At 42.2% G+C, this 21160-nt stretch overlaps 2 protein-coding genes across 2 annotated transcripts in view; one reads left to right on the plus strand and one right to left on the minus strand.

Moving 5' to 3' along the window:
- Positions 1-5749, plus strand: part of LOC132401348 (dynein axonemal heavy chain 8-like) — an 895336-nt gene extending 889587 nt beyond the window's left edge. The window contains exons 93-94 of the mRNA XM_059983478.1: positions 4304-4425; positions 5462-5749. Of these exons, the coding sequence (XP_059839461.1) occupies positions 4304-4425; positions 5462-5749 (410 nt within the window). The remainder of the gene's footprint in view (positions 1-4303; positions 4426-5461) is intronic.
- Positions 5750-12518: 6769 nt separating this feature from the next.
- Positions 12519-20505, minus strand: mad2l1bp (MAD2L1 binding protein). Its single transcript, XM_059981289.1, has 2 exons — positions 19325-20505; positions 12519-13644 (listed from the first exon to the last, which is right to left on the minus strand). Exons 1-2 carry the CDS (start codon positions 20309-20311, stop codon positions 13108-13110), a joined length of 1524 nt encoding a protein of 507 aa, XP_059837272.1. The 5' UTR covers positions 20312-20505; the 3' UTR covers positions 12519-13107.
- Between the last annotated feature and the right edge of the window lie 655 nt (positions 20506-21160).

Genomic DNA, 21160 nt, shown 5'->3' on the forward strand with positions numbered 1-21160 from the left:
TCCAGTCTTGCTGAAGGGTCTTGGCCCAAAACATCGACTGTACTCTTTTCCAAAGATGCTGCCTGGCTTGCTGAGTTTTTCTAGCATTTTGTGTGTGTTACTTGATTTCTAGCATCTGCAGTTTTTCTCATCTGTATTTTTGCATAATCATTTGTAGTAAATGCTTGGCTTCAGCAGCATCTTTCAAAATGAGGCAATGATGAGGTGTGTCTAGGTGGGGCAATGGAACGTCACAAAGCACTTTACAGGAATGTTACCAAAATTATAAATCAACTGTAATTAAGATAGTATCGGTTTGGGATTTAATGTAGACCTGTGCGAACAGGGGTGATGGATAGATAATTAAGAAACAGCAAAGTTTTAGTCAAGTTTATGAAGCCCACAAAATGATTTTTGCAGTGGTAAAATATACAGATAACACTGGCCTGAATGAGTTTTGACATTAAATGAGCTGAGTGGATTTGGCTGAAAATTCATTTCAAGGCAAAGTTAGATGCCAAGGTTGCAAACAATCTAATTCAACCATAATCAGCGGCAGTAAGAAAGGAATGTTTTCAATACATAAGGAATACAGTTTGCAGCCATATTTAAATTTGTGAGATGGAGCTTGGTCTATGTGAATTGGCTACTGCATTTTTTATATTGTAAATGGTTATTCTTCAGAAGTCTTTCATTGATTCTGGAGCCTTTGGCTATCTTGAAAGGAACTGAAAAAATAGTAGTCTTCCTTTCTTCCAGTGGAATGCTTCAGTGTAGATGGCCAAGTACAGATTCCCACAGGTACCTACAAATTACAATTTGCTCTGGAGAAATTTGAATCTCAATCAGAGCTGGAATAAATTGCCCCAATATCCTATGGCAAAAATTTTCTAAGTGAACAGAACCAACATGTGTTTATGTTAGGATTTCACCAGTAAAAGCAGCAAATCAAAATTTAGCAACATTACAAAGAAAATTACAATATATTCAGCAGACCTAAAGAGAGAGAAAAACAGCTAACATTCAGGATGATATCCTTTGATTAACTGGGAAAAGTTAAAATAAAACAAGATTTAAGATGCAGCAAAAATGTGGGAGGGTAGAGTGAACAAAAACAAAAAGAGGATTTCAGAGCATATAGGAGGTTAAATGATTGCAGGGATGATGGTACAAAGCCAAAGAAGTTGGTGATGGGATGTGTCTAACAAAAAATGAATCTTAAAAGGAAGTAATTTGAAATAAGAGGATTATTGGTGATTGTTGAACTCTGTGATGATTCCAGAAGGCTTTAAGTGTGCTCAGTCAGAAGATGACATGCTGTTCATAGAGCTCAGGTTTCACAAGAAAAGACAAAGATGTGTTATATACATCTGGCCTTGAGGTTTCCATCTTTGCACAGTCATTCCTCTTTCCCTGCTCTGCAAATTTGGTTAATCTCTTAACTATTTCCAGTTCTAGAAGAATAATATTGATTTGAAATGTTAACTTTTTCTCTATTGATATTGCCTAACTTATGCATGGGCGGAGCATTGGCTGGTCGGCAGAAAACCGAATGGGAATAAAGGGATTCTATTCTGGCTCTCTGCTGGTTACCAGTGGAGCTTCACAGGGGTCGGTGTTGCGACTGCAGCTCATTATGATGTATGTCAATGATTTGGACTATGGAATTTGTGGCTAAATTTGCCGATGATACAATGATTGGTGGAGGAGTGGGTAGTGTTGAGTAAACAGAGAGCTTGCAGAGAGACTTGGATAGTTTAGGGGAATGGGCAAAGAAGTGGCAAATGAAATATAATGGTCATGCACTATGGTGGAAGAAATAAATGGGCAGATTGTTATTTAGATAGGGAGAGAATTCAAAATGCAGAGATGCAAAGGGACTTGGGAGTCCTTGTGCAAGATACCCTAAAGGTTAACCTCCAGGTTGAGTCGGTTGTGAAGAAGGCAAATGCAATTTTGGCATTCATTTCTAGAGGTATAGAATATAAGAGCAGGGATGTGATGTTGAGGCTCTATAAAGTACTGGTGAGACCACACTTGGAGTATCGTGTGCAGTTTTGGGCTCATTATTTTAGAAAGGATATACTGACATTGGAAAGGGTTCAGAGAAGATTCACAAGAATGATTCTAGGAATGAAAGGGTTACCCTATGAGGAAAGTCTGGCAGCTCTTGGGCTGTATACCAACACATACTCCACTCTCCCCTCCTACCCCTCCTCATAGCCCCCCACCCTGGTGTTGTGACTACACCCCTCACACACCTGAAACCATAACAGTGGGCTTCACAGCTGGACAGGTGAGAAGACAGCTGAAACATCTCCACCCAAGCAAGGCTGCAGGCCCAGATAGTGTCAGCCCCAGGATGCTCAAAGCCTATGCCCCCCAGTTATGTGGAGTACTTCACCATGTCTTCAACCTGAGCCTGAGTCTCCAGAAGGTTCCTGCGCTGTGGCAGATGCCCTGCCTTGTTCCTGTACCGAAGAACTGTGCCCCAGTGGCTCCAAAGACTACGGACCGGTGGCATTGACCTCCCACATCATGAAGACCCTGGAGAGACTTGTTCTAGAGCAGCTCCAGCCTATGGTTAGGTCACACTTAGACCCCCTCCAGTTCACCTATCAGCCTAGGAGTTGAGGATGCCATTGTCTACCTGCTGAACCGTGTCTACGCCGCCTGGACAAGCCAGCGAGCACTGTGAGGGTCACGTTTTTTGACTTCTCCAGTGTGTTCAACACCATCTGCCCTGCTCTGCTGGGCGAGAAGCTGACAGTGATGCAGGTGGATGCTTCCCTGGTGTCATGGATTATTGATTACCTGACTGGCAGACCACAGTACGCGCGCTTGCAACACTGTGTGTCAGACAGAGTGGTCAGCAGCACTGGGGCTCCACAGGGGACTGTCCTGTCTCCCTTTCTCTTCACCATCTACACCTCGGACTTCAACTACTGCACAGAGTCTTGCCATCTTCAGAAGTTTTCTGAGAACTCTGCCATATTTGGATGCATCAGCAAGGGAGATGAGGCAGAGTACAGGGCTACGGTGGGAAACTTTGTCACATGGTGTGAGCAGAATTATCTGCAGCTTAATGTGAAAAAGACTAAGGAGCTGGTGGTGGACCTGAGGAGGGCTAAGGCATTGGTGACCTGTTTCCATCCAAGGGATCAGTGTGGACATGGTGGAGGATTACAAATATCTGGGGATACCAATTGACAATAAACTGGACTGGTCAAAGAACACTGAGGCTGTCTACAAGAAGGGTCAGAGCTGTCTCTATATCCTGAGGAGACTGAGGTCCTTTAACATCTGTCGGATGATGCTGAGGATGTTCTACGAGTCTGTGGTGGCCAGTGCTATCATGTTTGCTGTTGTGTGCTAGGGCAGCAGGCTGAGGGTAGCAGACACCAACAGAATCAACAAACTCATTCGTAAGGCCAGTGATGTTGTGGGGGTGGAACTGGACTCTCTTGACAGTGGTGTCTGAAAAGAAGATGCTGTCCAATTTGCATGCCATCTTGGACAATGACTCCCATCCGCTCCATAATGTACTGGTTAGGCACAGGAGTACATTCATCCAGAGACTCATTCCACCGAGATGTAACACTGAGCGTCATAGGAAGTCATTCCTAACTGTGGCCATCAAACTTTACAACTCCTCCTTCAGAGTGTCAGACACCCTGAGCCAATAGGCTGGTCCTGGACTCATTTCCACTTGGCATGATTAACTTATTATTATTTAATTATTTATGGTTTTATATTGCTATACTTCTTCACTATTCTTGGTTGGTGCGACTGTAACAAAACCCAATTTCCCTCAGGATCAATAAAGTATGTCTGTATTCCCTGGCGTTCAGGAGAATCTCATAGAAACATTCTGAATGTTAAAAGGCCTGAACAGATTAGATATGGCAAAGTTATTTCCCATGGTAGGAGATACTAGGACAAGAGGGCATGACTTCAGGATTGAAGGGTGTCCTTTTAGAACTGAGATGCAGAGAAATTACTTTAGTCAGAGGGTGGTAAATCTGTGGAATTTGTTGCCATGAGTGGCTGTAGAGACCAAGTCATTGGGTGTATTTAAGACTGAGATAGATAGGTTCTTGATTAGCCAGGGCATCAAAGGGTATGGGGTGAAGGCAGGGGAGTGGGGATGACTGGAAGAATTAGATCGGCCTTTGATTGAATGGTGGAGCAGACTTGATGGGCCAAATGGCCTACTTCTGCTCCTCTATCTTATGGTCTTATTGAGTATTTCCAGCATTTTTAAAATTTCAGCATCACAGCATTTCACTTTTAAAGAAATAAGTTGTGTTTATTTTGTCTACAGGGTTCTTAACTGCAATGAGGCAGGAAGTAACACGAGCACATAAAGGTTGGGCACTGGATAGTGTCACTCTGCACAATGAAGTAACAAAACTGATGAAAGAAGATATCAAAGTACCACCTGTAGTATGTATGCTTTTATTTATGGCCTTGAGTTAGTTCCATGTATAAAAGTTAAATTCAGATTGCAAAGAGAGGAGGAAACCTGAACATTGTGCTTTAAGTTTTCTTTAATAAAGATGGCCCTGTTTGCTCATATCATGGGGCTTTTAAAATGTCAAACACTAAGAAACTAATGCACCAGGTTTGATCTTCCAGAATTCATTCACGGTGGGGGGAGGGTTGTTGTGAGTATCACTTCAATATAACCACTATGTTCGAGAGAGCAAAGAGGAAGAACAGGGAACCACAGGTCACTTAACCCAATATCAACAGCATGGAACCTTATTTTAATACATTTAACCATCTATAGCCAATTTTGATCTATTTTTCCAAATTGCCTTAGGATCCATTAGTTGTAACCTTTTGAATCAATTTCCCATGAGGAATCATGTAAAGATCTAACTGAAGTCCATGTAAGTTACATCAATCACACTACCCTAATCAATACATTTTGTTAGCTCTGAAATTTTTAAGCTAATTCATTATGACAGATTTCTCTCAATTATTTTAAATAAGCAAGTGATTGCAGAAGCAGGAACCTGGAGCAAGATAATGAAATGTGGAACAAACTCAGTAGTTGAGCAGCAAGAAGATAGCCAATGGGTCAAAACATTCTTCACAATTTTTGACTAAGCCCTTCCTTCCAAATGTAAATTTGTTCTATCCCTGCTGCCTTCCTTGGATAAAGTTGCCACTTAGTCTGTCTTTAGTGTCTGGCACTTTACCTGTGGCCAGTGAATATTTAAAAATGTCTGAAGATGGTGAAAGCAAGTTTAGTATTAATTTTCAAATGAAAATTGGATATATGTGAGGAAAAAATTGCAAGGCTATAGGAAAGGAGCTGAATTACACTATCTGGGTAACTTGTCAAAGACTCCATGCATGTATATTGTATTATTCATTGATCATTAATGGAATAACCACTTTGTAAAGTGTAAATTTCACCAGCTTTCTTTCTCTAGTGTTCTACACATTCAACCTCTGCATGCTTGCTTGGCAGGATGGAGTATATATCCATGGTCTTTACCTTGATGGTGCGGGTTGGGATAGGAGAAACACAAGGCTGACTGAACCTACTGCAAAGGTTCTGTTTACAATGGTACCCGTCATCTATATATTTGCCATCAATTCTACAGCACCTAAGGATCCCAAACTGTACATCTGCCCAGTCTACAAGAAGCCCCAACGTACTGACCTGATGTTTGTCACTGCCCTCTGCCTGAAAACAGTTCAGCCACCTGACCACTGGATCCTGAGAGGAGCAGCCCTGCTCTGTGACATCAAGTAGAACAGTATGTTTAAAGCCAGTGTGGGATTCCAAAATAATTTATGGTGTTTGAACTTGAAATGTGAGTTATTAGCATTTATATTTATGACACTATATGATTATAGTAAAGAGAATAACAAATATTATAATTATATTGTGCCTTAAAAATGTAAATATAAATGCATTGTTCTTTAACATTTAATAAACTACATTTTTGAGCTATACAGTGTTTTAACCCTCAATCCAGTTATTTTGTGATTCACTGACTTATAAGCAAACAAGAAAAAAATGGCACAAACGCAGAATCAAATCAGGAAAACAAAGTCTAGTCAGCGTAGCACTATAGGTGAGGTTGCTTGCCAGGTCCTCATTTGAGATATTCATCATTACCACGAGGACTTGGCAGAGGTTTTAGTCAAACAACGTCCGGGCTCCAGGTACACTTATTTTATCACAAAATCACAAGTCAGATAGAAGCTATTTCCAGAAAAATACCCAGTTGCAGAAATTTTTTAATTTCGCCACATTCCATATTTTTTTCTTCCTGTGTGTGTGTATTCCTAGTTTCTAAACAATGCTTGCTTGAAACAGACCTTGCTATTTAAAGCAATCATGTTTGTCAGTGTAAATATTACAAACCCCATTTCCAGAAAAGTTGGGATATTTTCCAAAATGCAATAAAAGCAAAAATCTGTGATATGTTAATTCACGTGAACCTTTATTTAACTGACAAAAGTACAAAGAAAAGATTTTCAATAGTTTTACTGACCAACTTAATTGTATTTTGTAAATATACACAAATTTAGAATTTGATGGCTGCAACACACTCAACAAAAGTTAGGACAGAGGCATGTTAGAGGTGTATATGATGAGCGGCATTGATTGTGTGGATAGTCAGGGGCTTTTTCCCAGGGCTGAAATGGCTAACGTGAGAGGGCACAGTTTTAAAGTGCTTGGAAGTAGGTACAGAGGAGATATCAGGAGTAAGATTTTTTTTATGCAGAGAGTGGTGAGCACGTGAAATGGGCTGCTGGTGACAGGGGTGGAAGCGGATACAATAAGGGTATTTTAGGAGACTCTTGGATAGGTACATGGAACTTAGAAAAATAGAGGGTTATGGGTAACCCTAGGCAATTTCTGTGGGCCTGTATTGTGCTGTAGGTTTTCTGTTTCTATGTTCTTTGCCTGACTCTTTCATGAATATTGTTATTTGCATTTTTCACAATATGGCAGGCTATTCAGCTTGAGTTCTCCTAGCAACCCTTCAGTGTGATTCCTGCAATTATTTCCTTGCAACATGTTCTCTTAAAGATGTCGATCAACTCTTCAATTCTCCTGCAACCCATGTTGATGTAATATATAGTACCCCATTCATCTGCTAACCAGTGTGTATTTGGGTTATGAGAGGAACTCCACATGGTTACAAGGCAAATGTGCAAAACACCCTATGAACAGCAGAGATCAGGATAAAATCTGGGTCATGGATTTTTGATATAGCAAACTAGCCATTGCTGCATGTTGTCATGGGTTGTTTCATTTGTTGAGGGGTTGTAATTTATATTGATCATTGTGTAATCATCAGTAAACAATCCCTCTTAGCTTCAAATAGAAGGAATGTCATTAATAAAGAAGCTGAAGATGATTGTTTCTTGGACCCTGTCCTGAAGAACTCCATCAATGGGGCTGGAGTAATTCACCATGCAATAATAAACATCTCTCTTCAAACAAGATATTTTACTGCAACAAAAGCAAAATATTTCAGACGCTGCGAATCAACTGTTGGAAGTACCCAGGTTGGCCAAGGCTGAAGGAGGAGGAATAATCCGAATTTAAAGTAAATTACCTTTTAAATTCTTATTTTTGGAATCCTTAAATTATAATCCTGTCATGGCTATTACCAGAATTCAGCTGTTTTGTTCTGCCTATAATTAATTTGGCTCCAAATGCTTTATAAGCTCTTTAATTTTAACTTGGCTACTTTTCCCTGCTGTACCTTACACACCAATACGCTACAAGTGTCCTTTTCTGATACAATCTCGTTTCAAACTTGCATGTATCAAATTTTGTAAAACATTGAATTAATATCTGAACAGTTCAAAGTGACAATTTTTTTGTGAACTCACAACAGTGTCTATAAAAGTAAACACTGTAGGTTTGATAATGTCTAATGTTTGCTGATAGCAGCTGAATTTTTTCTTAGTCACTATTAACATAAAGATATCTGTTAACAACAATGTCTGTTGGTCACAGAGAGCTAGGTTGATAGATTATTTTTTGCATTCAGATTTATTGCTTATATAATGCTCTTTTGTAACTAAAGGAATGTTAAGTCTAAAACACTGGTGGACTGACAGACAAGTGACCATTACAGTGTTTATTTGATTTCTAAAGGTATTCTGAACGTTGTTCATGAATGAGTTGCGTGAATGAAAGAAATCAGGCTGATGCATTAGCATGAAGACAAAAGATCAGAGTTTGTCTGTCTCTGTGTGTCTCTTTCTATAGTTATGATCGTATTTATTGAGGTATCTTCCCCAGGTTCTTTGGACTTTGCTGAGACCAACAATTTTCGAGTGACAAGGACCCAAAGTGGTTTCATGAGTGAACAAGAATTCAGAATTCCCCCAACAACAGTAACCATTAAGTGGTGACTGAGAATCATGAGCCCTGAAATCTTTGTGACTGACTGCATAATATTTTATGTGTTCTTGAGCTTTTTTATGATAATAAATTAGGCTTCAATTATTTGTTGTGTTTGTACGCTTATTGCCATATAGCCTGGACACAAACAGTTTGGGTCTAATCAACCCAGCCCATTTCACATGTCCGGTAGCACTGTGTGCAAGTTACTGAAATAATAAACAGAGACCTAGATTATTGACCCAGGGACATGAGCTTTAATTCAAGTAATTAAATAAATGTGGAAGCTAATATTAATGGTGACCAAGAAACCTCTGGTTCCCCTACAGCCTCCTGCTTTACTTACGAAGGGGAATTCTCCATCCTTACCTGGTCCAACTTATATATGACTCCAAATACATCAATACAGCTGACTCTTAGTTGCCTACTCATGTGGCAAATCTTTTGGTTTAGGACAGGGGTCTGCAACCTGCGGCTCTTTCATCTCTTGTGCTGCGGCTCCCTGTGGCTTTGGAAAATAAATGATGAGTATTTAATTAAAATGTATTTTATGTTAGTTTTTGAAATGCAATTCTAAATTTGAAGATTATGGTGATCTTGTACAATCTAAATAAAACTTGTTTTTTGTCGCTATTAATATAAGTCACCACTGCCAATGCCTGACACCCGCCAGTGCGCGATTTCTTTAATTTTTCGATCCAAGGTAGGCTAACTATGGAGAATTCTAAAAAAAGAAAAATGACTGAAGAAAACAGAACGCTTAATGATACGTGGGCAGATACATTTGCTTTCACTGCTGACAAGACTGGTTTACCAGTATTCTTAATATGCAATGAGAAGCTAGCAAACAACAAAAAGTCAAAAGTCGCAAGACATATCCAGAATAAACACACAGCCTTTGCTCAAAAATATCCGGATGGAGATGAGAGAAAAAAAGCCGTTTCGGAACTGATGCGGAAGGTTGATCTGAGCAAAAATCATTTCAAGAAGTGGATGAAGTCTGGAAAATCAACGACATATGCTAGTTTTGTTGCCGCTCAGGAAATAGCCAGGCATGGGAAGCAGTTTACAGATGGTGAATATATAAAAGAATCTTTCATTAAGATTTCAGAACATCTATTCACAGACTTTAAAAAGAAGAGTGAAATTGTGCAGAAAATCAGGGATATGCTCCTCTCTGCAAAGACTGTCAAAGACAGAACCATAAAAATGGCAGAAGACATCACAAGACAGCAAATTAAAGACATCAATTCAGCTGTTACCTACTCGATTGCCTGGACGAGTCTAAAGACAAAGGTGATATTGAACAAATAGCGCTGTTCTGCCGGTATGTAAGCTCTGCCGAGCCACAGGAAGAAATGATTGAGTTGATACCTCTGAAAGGCCAAACACGGGGGGAGGACATCTGTAAGGCTGTCTTGAATTGTTAAAGAGCCAAAGTAATAAAGACCACCCACCTGGTGTCAGTAGCTACTGATGGGGCACCAAGTACGACAGGAGCGCACAAGGGATTTGTGGCTTTACTGCAGAAGTCGCTGGGCAGAAAGCTGCAGAATTTTCACTGCATCTTCCACCAAGTGGCACTGTGTGCTCAAACATTTCCTCCGGAATGCACAGAAGTAATGGATGTTGTCATTCAGATTGTCAATAAAATAATGGCAAAAAGTTTAAATCACCGTCAATTCCATTTGTTACTGGACGAGCTGGAAAGTGCATATTCTGATCTCCTGCTGCACAACAAAGTCCGGTGGCTGTCAAGAGGAGAGGTGCAGAAACTATTTACCGCAGGTCTGGAAGAAGTGAAAACTTTCCTGGGCAGCAAAGGGCTCACCTTTCCCGAGCTGGAACAGCCAGAGTGCCTGTAAAAGCTACACTTCATGGTAGACATGACAGCGCACCTGAACACAGCTCTTCAGGGGAAAGGACACACAGCCCTGCACGTGTTGGAGGATGTTTTGGCATTCGAGCGCAAGTTGACAGTGCTGGCCAGAGATTTACAGAAAGGCACATTGTCTCACTTCCCCAATTTGAGAGAGTTCAAACAAACTCACGACATGATAAATTCAGAGTATTTACATTCTGCAATCATTGCAATGCAAACATCATTTGGGAAATGCTTCTGTGAGTTCAAAGAGGAAAAAAAACACATTATCCTTCCCGGTCACTCCCCTAAGCATCGATCCATCCCTACTGAATACGACTGCATTGGCAGGTGTGAGTCAACCTGATCTTGAGATGGAACTGGCCGACATAGCCGACAAAGACATATGGGTGTCAAAGTTTAGACGCTTGACAGCAGACCTTGAAGTTGTTGCCCGTCAGAAGGCCGTTCTTGCTCAAAATCACAGATGGTGATATTGAAAACCTCCCCAAACCGGACAAACTTGTGTTCGAAACATAGAATGCTATCCCCGACATTTATGTAAACATTAAAAAGTATGCGCTTGGAGTCTTGTCAATCTTTGGATCCACATATGTATGTGAGCAGGTGTTCTCCAACATGAACTTTATTAAAAACAAACATTGCGCACACCTCACAGATGACAGCTTGAAGATGAAGGTGACATCATACAGCCCTGATGTACAGATGCTGTGCGCTCAGGTCCAGGAGCATTAACCAAGTATGATAAATATTTTAATTGCCTATTATTTTACGTATATTCAATTTTTTTCATTTTTCAGTGAAATAGTACTTTTATTTTTCAGGTTGACAGCTGGCTGACGTTATTTTTTGTTTGCTGCTGGCGGACAATTTAGGTTCGACGTTTTTCATAAATACAAGGACTCAAATAGATTGAGTATTTTACTTAAAAGTAACCTTCAACCCAACTTCTTTTTTTTGGAGTTCAAAATGTTCTTGTTGCATGCAGAAATGTAATTTCATTTTCTCTGCAGGAGTTCATCAATTTCATAAATGCAACACACTATAGTTTGTTTATACATAGCATAAAGGCAAAAAAAACATTGTATGCAGTGTTATTTCATTTTAAATGTCAAACGGGTTTTGTGGCTCCCAGTGTTTTCTGTGGGAAACGGGTCAAAATGGCTCTTTCAGTGGTAAAGGTTGCCGACCCCTGGTTTAGGATATTGACGATAAATGTTGACCTTGCAACATTCGCATCCTTTAAGATATACTTTATCAAAGCTTTTTATTTAAATGTTTAATTGACTTAATTTACAAATTTTTTTTAGATTTTAAGCTGATCATCTAGCTTAAATTACTAACATACAAAAACACGCTGGAAGATCTCAGCAGGTCAGGCAGCATCCATGGAAATGAACAAGTAATTGACATTTCAGCCTGAGACCCTTCTTGAGGAAAGGGGAAGACACCAAAATAAAAAAGTGGAGGGGTGGGGGAGGTGGATAGCTACAAAGTGATGGGTGAAGCCAGGTGGGTGGGAAGGAATCCGATAGGAGAGGAGTGTGGACCACAAGAGAAAAGAAAGGAGAGACACCAAGTGGAGGTGATAGGCAGGCGAAAAGAGGTTAGAGGCCAGAGTGGGAAATAGAGGAGGGAAAGGGGAGGAATTTTTTTTTAAACCAAAAGGACAAATCAATATTCATGCCATTAGGTTAGAGGTTACCCAGACGGAATACAAGGTGTTACTCCTGCTCCACCCTGAGGGTGGCCTTGCCATGGTACAAGAATTGGCCGTGGACCCACAAGTCGGAACTGGAATGGGAATCCGAATTAAAATGTTTGGCTACCAGGATGTACAACTATAGATTCCCAATTTACACAATTCCTGCAGCTTGGAATTCAAAATCATGGATTGCTGACTAGTCACCAACCTGCTCTCATTTGATCTCAATGGACCTTGGAGTCTTTAGAGACAGACATACAACTGGAAAATCTTCCACTTTTAAACTGAATTAATAATTCTAGTTCTCTCTGTTGGTAACTGCTTTAGTCCTCCCGGTGCTCCAGTTTCTCCCACAGTGCAAAGATGTACTGGTTAGTAGGTTAATCGGCCATTGTAAATTGTCCCACAATTAGGCGAGGGTTAAATCAGGTTGCTGGTGGTGCAGCTGAAAAGGCTGGGAGAGCCTGCACCATCTCAATAAATAAGTATAAATTCCAACTGAAGTACAGGTTAAATAAGTTTATTTTCTATATTTTGAAATTTCAAAAATAAATGCACTGATTTTGAGCACCATATATGAAAACTGGATGAAAATGCTATACAATGTCTCACAATGATCTTTCACTAATTTTGCATACTTAAGTCTTTTCCTATATAGTTATTAAATGCAGAGTAAAGAGGAACCTTTTTGGACAGCATCGCACTTCCAAACATGTTGATTCTTCTTAGGGCTGGTCCTCAGACAGCTCCATGCCTTCAGTGCTTTAATCAGGATCCATTCCTGATTGTGACGGATTAGAGTTTCAAAGCTGAACCTAATCTTGCCCTCTGGAACCTTTCCAAAAGTGAACCAAGTTATTACCACCTTTCAGCACAGCTGGCACTAGCCCACTGCTGCTCAGAAAGCAAGAAATTAAATCAGACATGAGCAATTACAATTATCCTCCGCATTTAAAAAAAAATCAGTATTCCTGCCCAAGGTTGCAATCAAACACAGCACACCTCTAAACATGTACTGAAAAAAAAACTCATTTAGAAAGGATTCAAGTTTTTACAGCAACAACACACCATTGCCACTGACAGAAGAAGCTGCCCAAACTCGAGCCCCGTTTAAAACCACACAATTACTGTAAATAGATGCAGCTAGGATTATTATTGATACTGAAATCCCTTGATGATTATGGGTGCTTGAAACCAGATATAATCATCATGGTTATAGCTTGGTCTCTGCTTCTCAGCCAAAGTTAAACTCATAGTGTCACAGGCCAGACGGATAATCAGCTTCCTGGTTCGATTTGGAGCCCTGTAGTTCAATTTGGGTCGAAACCACTGTATCCCACAATTCCTGTGACCTTGGACAAGAAGCACAGTGTTCATAAGAGGAACAGATTTCAACTCATTGAAGAGATCCTTGACAAAGAGTGCATGAAAAAGTTGACGGATACATGAGATTGTTTTTAGGCTCTCCTCGGTGCTTCCAAAAGCAACTTGCTCCATGTTGATTTCATACATTTCTTTTGGGTTGACAACACTGCCACCCATTAGTATGTGCACACAAGGAATAAATGTCAATGTAAACATGGCCTCTAAATTCTGAAAAACCTCGTCCAGCTCCAGCAGCATTTTCTGAGATTTCTTGCAGTTACTTTGTTCATTTTTTATCGATCGTGATAACACAGAACAGTTATCCTAAAAAGGAAAGATCAAAATGAATGGGTAATCCTTTACACTCAGTTAATGCACTAATACCACTAATAACTGGCACATTTGAATTGGGAAAATAGAGTTATTAAGCACAAAAGCACACCCCAACTTGTCCTTGCTCAGGCCATATTGTTCTAAAAATCCTCTATCCACATTCTTCAAACTTTGTAAATGTACCCTCCCCTACAGCCTCCTTTGACAGTTGCATATATCCCCCATCAACTGAATGGAAAAAGGTATTCCTGAGGTCCCTTTTAAATCTTTTTTCTCTGAACTTAAACCAATGCCTTTTAGTTTTAAACTCTCCTATCCTTGGAAAATAAAGACTGATCACCCATGTTATATATTATATTCTCATTTTACACTCACTGGCCACATTACTAGATAAACCTGCTTGTTAATGCAAATATTTAATCACCAATGCTGCAGCAACTTAATGCATAAAAGCAAGCAGATACAGTCAAGAGATTCAGTTGTTGTTCACACCAAACATCAGAATGGGGAAAAAATTTGATCTAAGTGACATTGACTATGGAATGAATGACTGTTGGGACGGATTGAGTGCCACAGAAACTGCTGATCTCCTGGGATTTTCATCCACAACACTCTCTAGAGTTCAGGGAATGGTGCAAGAAATCAAAACACATCCAGTGAGCAGCAGTTCTCTGGGTGAAAATGCCTTGTTGATGAGAGAGGTCAGAGGTGAATGGCCTCAAGCAACAGCAACTCAAATAACCATGCGTTACCTCAGTAGTGTTCTGAAGAGGATCCCTGAATGCACATGTTGAACCTTGAAGTGGGTGGGCCACAGCAGCAAATGACAACGAAAATACATTCAGTGCCACTTTATTAGGTATAGGAAGTACTTCTATCAGATCACCCCTCAGCCTCCTACACTCCAAGGAAAAAAGGCCCCAGCTATCCAATCTCTCCAGATCTCAAGACATCTTCCAACAAAATGGAGGAATGGAAAGCTTCAAATGTCACTTCACTCTTCAAGAAGGGAGAGAGGCAGAAGAAAGGAAATTTATAGGCCAATCTGACCTCAGTAGAAGCCGTTAAGGATGTGCTTTCCGGATACTGGGGACATGTTAAAATAGGCCAAAGTCAGCATGGTTTCCTCAAGGGAAAATCTTGCCCGACAGATCTGAAAAATTAACAAGCAGGGTAGACAAAGGAGAATCGGTGGATGTTGTGTACTTGGATTTTCAGAATGACTTTGACAAGGTGCCACACGAGACTGCTTAACAAGTCAAGAGCCTATGGTATTACAAGAAATATACTAGCATGGATAAAGCAATGACTAATTGGCAGGAGGCAAAGAGTGGGAATAAAGGGAACCTTTTCTGATTGGCCGCCAGTGATTAGTGGTGTTCCACAGGGATATGTGTTGGGACCACTTCTTTTTATGTTATATGTCAATGACTTGAATGACAGAATTTGTGGTTCTTTGGCCAAGTTTGTGGACGATACGAAGACAGGTGAAGGGGGAGGTAGTTTTGAGGAAGTAGAGAGGCTACAGAAGGACTTAGATTATGAGAATGGGCAGATGGAATATAATGTCGGGAAGTGTATGGTCATGCACTTTAGTAAAGTACAAGGGTAGACTATTATCTAAAGAGAGAGAAAATTCATCTGAGGTGTAAAGGAACACTTGAATCCTCATGCAGGATTTCCTGAAGGCTAATTTGCAGGTTGAGCCGGTGGCGAGGAAAGCAAATGTGATGTCATCATTAATTTTGAGAGGACTGGAGTGTAAAGTCAGGATGTAATTTTGACACTAGTGAGGCATCATCTGGGGTATTGTGGGCAGTTTTGGGCCCCTTATCTAAGGTTGTAATAGTAGTAGTAGTAGTAGTAGGTAGCAGTCAGTCCCAGGGGATCATAGGCTTGCACCTCTGGTGGACTGTGTCCTCTCCAGGGTGCAGGCCCGGGCGGGAAGATTTGAAGAACTGGCTGTTGCCCATTCAGCAGGTTCTCCCTCTCCACGTCACTGATGTAGTCCAAGGGAAGGGCAAGCACCGATACAGCTTGGTACCAGTGTCAAAGGGTGTGATGTCAATGGAAAGGGTTCAAAGGACATTCAATAGGTAAATTTCACAAAAATAATTCCAGGTTAGAAAGGCTTGAGGAGCATTAATAACTCACTGGAATTCAGAAGAATGAGAGGTGACGTCATTGAAACCTATTGAATGTTGAAAGGCCTCGATGTAGTAAATGTAGAAAGGATGTCTCCTATGGTGTGGGAGTCTAGGACCAGAGGTCACAACCTCAGAATAGAGGGTTATCCTTCTAGAATAAAAGTGCGGAGGAATTGTTTTAGCCAGAGAGTGGTCAATCTGTGGAATTCTTTGTCACAGGCTGCTGTGGAGGCTAAGTCATTGGGTATATTTAAGGAGAGATTGATAGATTCTTGATTAGTCAGGGCATGAAAGGATACAAGGAGAAGGCAAGAGATTGGGGCTGAGGGGGAAAATGGATCAGCCATGATGAAATGGTGGAGCAGACTTGATGGGCCAAATGACCTAATTCAGCTCCTATGTCTTACGGTTTTAAGTTCCTTGTGAAATATGGAATCTGGGGCAAGTTTCTTGACTGAGAGGGTGGTGTGAGTGTGGAATGAACAGTCAGCATAAGTAGGTTCATTGTAACATCTAAGAGAAGTTTCAAAAGGTACATCGACAGGAGGGGTTTGGAAGGATATTGTCTAGGTACAGGTAGGTGGGACTAAGCAAGAAGGTGGGGTAGATAGATAGCAATAGCAGAGGGAGGCAACTCATTTGTGGAGAGAGAAAAGAAACGGGGTGATGGGGTAATGTAGGAGAAACTGGGTAGAACAGGAAGAGAGCGGAACGGGACAGAAGGTGGGCAGGTTGCCCAAAAATTCAATACTCATGTCATCAGGTTCAAAACTGCCCAGGTAAAATATGAGGTGCTTTTCCTGTAGTCTGTGTAGACCCTGGCAGCAGAGAAAGCCAATGACAGATGGGCTAATGTGAGAATAGTATAACCGTGACTGACAAGGGAAGTCAAAACTAATGTAAAAGCAAAAGAAAGGGCATACAACAAAGCAAAAATTAGTGGGAAGATAGAGGATTGGGAAGTTTTGAAAAACTTAGAGGGCAACTAAAAAATCATTAGAAAGGAAAAGATAAAATGTGAAAGCAAGCTAGCAAATAATATCAGAGTGGATAGTAAAAGTTTTCTCAACTATGTTAAAAATAAAAGAGAAATGAGAGTGGATGTAGGACCACTAGAAAATGAGGCAGGAGAAATAATAACAGGCCGCTGAACTAAATGAGTATTTCATGTCAGTTTTCACTGTGGGAGATACTAGCAGTATTCCTGATGTTATAGTGTGTGAAGGAAGACAACTGGGTGCATTTACTGTTACAAGAGGGAAGGTGCTGAAAACGCTGAAAGACCTAAAGGTACACAAGTCACTTGGACCAGATGAACTGCACCCTAGGGTTCTGAAAGAGGTAGCATTAGAGATTGTAGTACCAATAGAAATGATCTTTCAAAGTTCAATTAACTCTGGAAAATTGCAAGCATTACTCCACTCTAAGAAAGGAAATTATAGACCAGTTAGCCTGACCTCAGTGGTTGGTAAGATGTTGGGAGTCAATTGTTAAGGATAAGGTGATGGAGTGGTTGGTGATACAGAACAAAATAGTGCGAAGTCAGCATGGTTTCCTTCAGGGAAAATCCTGCCTGATGAACCTTCTGGAATTCTTTGAGGAAATTACAAGTAGGATAGATAAAGGTGATGCAGTAGATGTTGTATATTTGGACTTTCAGAAGGCCTTTGACAAGGTGCCACGCATAAGGCTGCTTACCAAGTTAACAGCCCATGGTATTACAGGAAAGTTACTAACATGGTTAGAGCATTGGCTGATTGGTAGGAGGCAGCGAGTGGGAATAAAAGCATTCTTTTCTGATTGACTGCCAGTGACAAGTGATGTTCTGCAGAGGTCAGTGTTGGGACCATTTCTTTTTATGCTGTATATAAATGATTTAGATGATGGAATGGATGGCTTTGTTGCCAAGTTTGCAGATGATATGAAGATATGAGGAAACAGGGAGGATGCAGAAGGACTTGGACAGATTAGGAGAATAGGCAAGAAAGTAGCAAATGAAATACAATGCTGGAAAATGCATGGTTGTACTTTGGTAATAGAAATAAATGCGTGGACTATTTTCTAAATGGGGAGAAAATCCAAGAATCTGAGATGACTTGGGAGTCCTTGTGCAGAATACCCTGAAGGTTAACTTGCAGGGTGAGTCAGTAGTGATGAAGGCAAATGCCATGTTAGCATTCATTTCAAGAGGTCTAGAATACAAGAGCAGGGATGTGATGCTGAGGCTTTAGAATGCACTGGTGAAGCCTCACCTTGAGTATTGTGAACAGTTTTGGGCCCCTCATCTTAGAAAAGATGTTCTGGCATTGGAGAGGGTCCAGAGGAGGTTCACAAGGAGGATTCCAGGAATGCAAGGGTTATCATACAAGGAACGTTTGATAGCTCTGGGTCTGTACTTGCTGCAATTTAGAAGGATGGGTGGGGGGGAATCTCATTGCTACCTTTTGAACGTTGGAAGGCCTAGACAGAGTAGATGTGGAAAAGATGTTTCCCATGGTGGGAGTGTCTAGGACAAGAGGGCACAGCCTCAGAATAGAAGGGTGCCCTTTCAAAACAGAGATGCAGAGAAATTTCTTTAACCAAAGGGTGCTGGATTTGTGGAATTTGTTGCCACATGCACCCTTGGAGCCCAGGTTGTTTGATATATTTAAGGCAGAGATTGATAGGTTCTTGACTGGACATGGCATCAAAGGTTACAGGGAGAAGGCTGGGAACTGGGGTTGAGGAGAAGATAGAAAAAAAGGATCAGCCATAATTGAATGGTGGAGTAGACTCGATGGACCAGTGGCCTAGTTCTGCTCTTAAGTCTTATGGAATTAAGAGGGGAATTGAAATGGCTAGCAAACTGGAGCACTAGGTGGACAGAGCACAGGTGCACTCATCCTCACTGATGTAGAGACCACATTGAGAACACTGAATGCAATAAACAAGGCTCAAGGAGATGCATGTGAATTTGTCTCACTTTGAAGAGCTGTTTATAAATTATGCAAGGCGTAGGTAGGGTGTCAAAGTATTTTCCCCAGGATGGAAATGTCAAATACTAGAGGGCATAAATTTAAGGAAAGAGGAGAAAAGTTTAAGGGAGATTTACAAGTTTTCTTTCTATACAAAGTGATAGGCGTTTGAAACATGCTACAAGCAAGATTGGGGGAAGGAGGCACCACAGCAACGTTTAAAAGGGATTAAGAGAAGAATGTTTAGGTCGGGAATGGAAGGTTATAGACCACGTGTAGATAGATGGGATGAGTTTAAGCTGGCATTTCGATCATCACAGACACTATGGGCCTGTGGCTATGTTCATCTTTGTGATGTGAGAACAAACAACAACAGAGGAACCCATGCCGTCACAGGATGAATGTGCAGATTCCACAGAGCACTGGATAAAATTTTAAGTTTCCGCTTCTGGAACACAGTGGCTCTTACAAGATGTGTCACCAAAGCTTTAGAAAACAAACTCACAGCATACAGTTAAATCTCAAAATGCGACTATCACATTTTCTGCACATAAGGATAGGCATACTTACGGGGGGGCATTCTCTCTTGGTGAAAAAAGCCATCTGATCGTAGGGTAGTGGTAGTTGCTGCCGCTGGTATAAGACGTGTTTCAACAGCTCACATACTAGGCGACAGCAGCTTTTCCGAGTCACCTGGCCAGGAAACAACACCGGCAGCTCTGCTTCCGCCCGAGCCTCAATACAGCAGCACCTCCCAGGGACCATCACACTGTGACACTCCAGCTTCGCTTCACTCATCGACACCGCCCTTACTTCATGTCTCTCCGTGGGTTCCGAGCCTCCATCCCCTATCGACTCGCCGACCTCCGACTCCAAGTCATCTTTCTCCAGCCCGCCGATCCCCATCTCCAGACGCTCTCCCTCCCGTCCAGTCCCAGGCTCCGACCCTTCTCCCTCTCCCGGTCGGTGGACTCCGGGCTCTGGGTCTTCTCCCTCTCCCGGTCGGTGGACTCCAGGCTCTGAGTCTTCTCCCTCTCCCGGTCGGTGGACTCCAGGCTCTGGGTCTTCTCCCTCTCCCGGTCGGTGGACTCCGGGCTCTGGGCCTTCTCCCTCTCCCGGTCGGTGGACTCCGGGCTCTGGGCCTTCTCCCTCTCCCGGTCGGTGGACTCCGGGCTCTGGGCCTTCTCCCTCTCCCGGTCGGTGGACTCCGGGCTCTGGGTCTTCTCCCTCTCCCGGTCGGTGGACTCCGGGCTCTGGGTCTTCTCCCTCTCCCGGTCGGTGGACTCCGGGCTCTGGGTCTTCTCCCTCTCCCGGTCGGTGGACTCCGGGCTCTGGGCCTTCTCCCTCTCCCGGTCGGTGCACTCCCGGCTCTGGGCCTTCTCCCTCTCCCGGTCGGTGGACTCCGGGCTCTAGGCCTTCTCCCTCTCCCGGTCGATCGACTCCAAGCTCCGGGCCTTCTTTCTCCTCTTGCTGTTCGGTCCCGGACTCCCGAAGAGTTTCTGCTTCCTTTCTGTGAGCCGTCGCCTCACAAACTCCAATTTCCGACTCGTTCGCCATTTCAAATTTCCCTCTACGTTACGTGCATGCGCAGTCCCGCACCTACCGGTTTCAATCGCGTCCGCACTCCGAGCATGCGCAGTCCCGCACCTACCGGTTTCAATCGCGTCCGCACTCCGAGCATGCGCAGTCCCGCACCTACCGGTTTCAATCGCGTCCGCACTCCGAGCATGCGCAGTCCCGCACCTACCGGTTTCAATCGCGTCCACACTGGGCATGCGCAGTCCCGCACCTACCGGTTTCAATCGCGTCCGCACTCCAAGCATGCGCAGTCCCGCACCTACCGGTTTCAATCGCGTCCACACTCCGAGCATGCGCAGTCCCACACCCGCAGGTTTCATAAACACAAAATACTCTGCAGATGCTGCGGTGAAAGCATCACGCTGGAGGAACTCAGCATCCGTTGAAATGAGCAGTCAACATTTCGGGCCGAGACCGACCTGTTGAGTTCATCCAGCTTTTGTACATGTTGATCTGACCACAGCATCTGCAGTGTATTTTGTGTTTCCTAGTAAACCTGTTTTGCACCCTCTCCAAAGCTTCAACATCCTTCCCATAGTGGGGCGATCAGAAAAGTACACGAATTCTCCAGATGTGGCTTAACCAGAGTTGTATAAAGTTGCAACATAACCTCCTGGCTTTTGAACTCAATGCCTCGACTAATAAAAGCAAGCCTTCCATAAGCCTTCTAACCACCTGGAAGTTACATTGTCTTGTCAGGAAATGCTGGAAATCAGCAAGTCGACAGCAAAGAGTTAATTTCAGGTCTGAGTTCGGTCATTGGAACTGGAAAAAAAAACAAAACACCAGACTCTGCTATAAACAGTACTTCTGATTAGACATGTTTTG

This window comes from Hypanus sabinus, chromosome 10 (genome assembly GCF_030144855.1).
Source record: "Hypanus sabinus isolate sHypSab1 chromosome 10, sHypSab1.hap1, whole genome shotgun sequence".
Classification (NCBI taxonomy): domain Eukaryota; kingdom Metazoa; phylum Chordata; class Chondrichthyes; order Myliobatiformes; family Dasyatidae; genus Hypanus; species Hypanus sabinus.

Coding starts and splice junctions, on each gene's coding strand:
- mad2l1bp (XM_059981289.1), bottom strand. CDS start 20,311: ATGGCGAACGAGTCGGAAATTGGAGTTTGTGAGGCGACGGCTCACAGA. Junction 13,645..19,324: donor CCAAGAGAGAATGCCCCCCC/GTAAGTATGCCT, acceptor TTTCCTTTTTAG/GATAACTGTTCTGTGTTATC.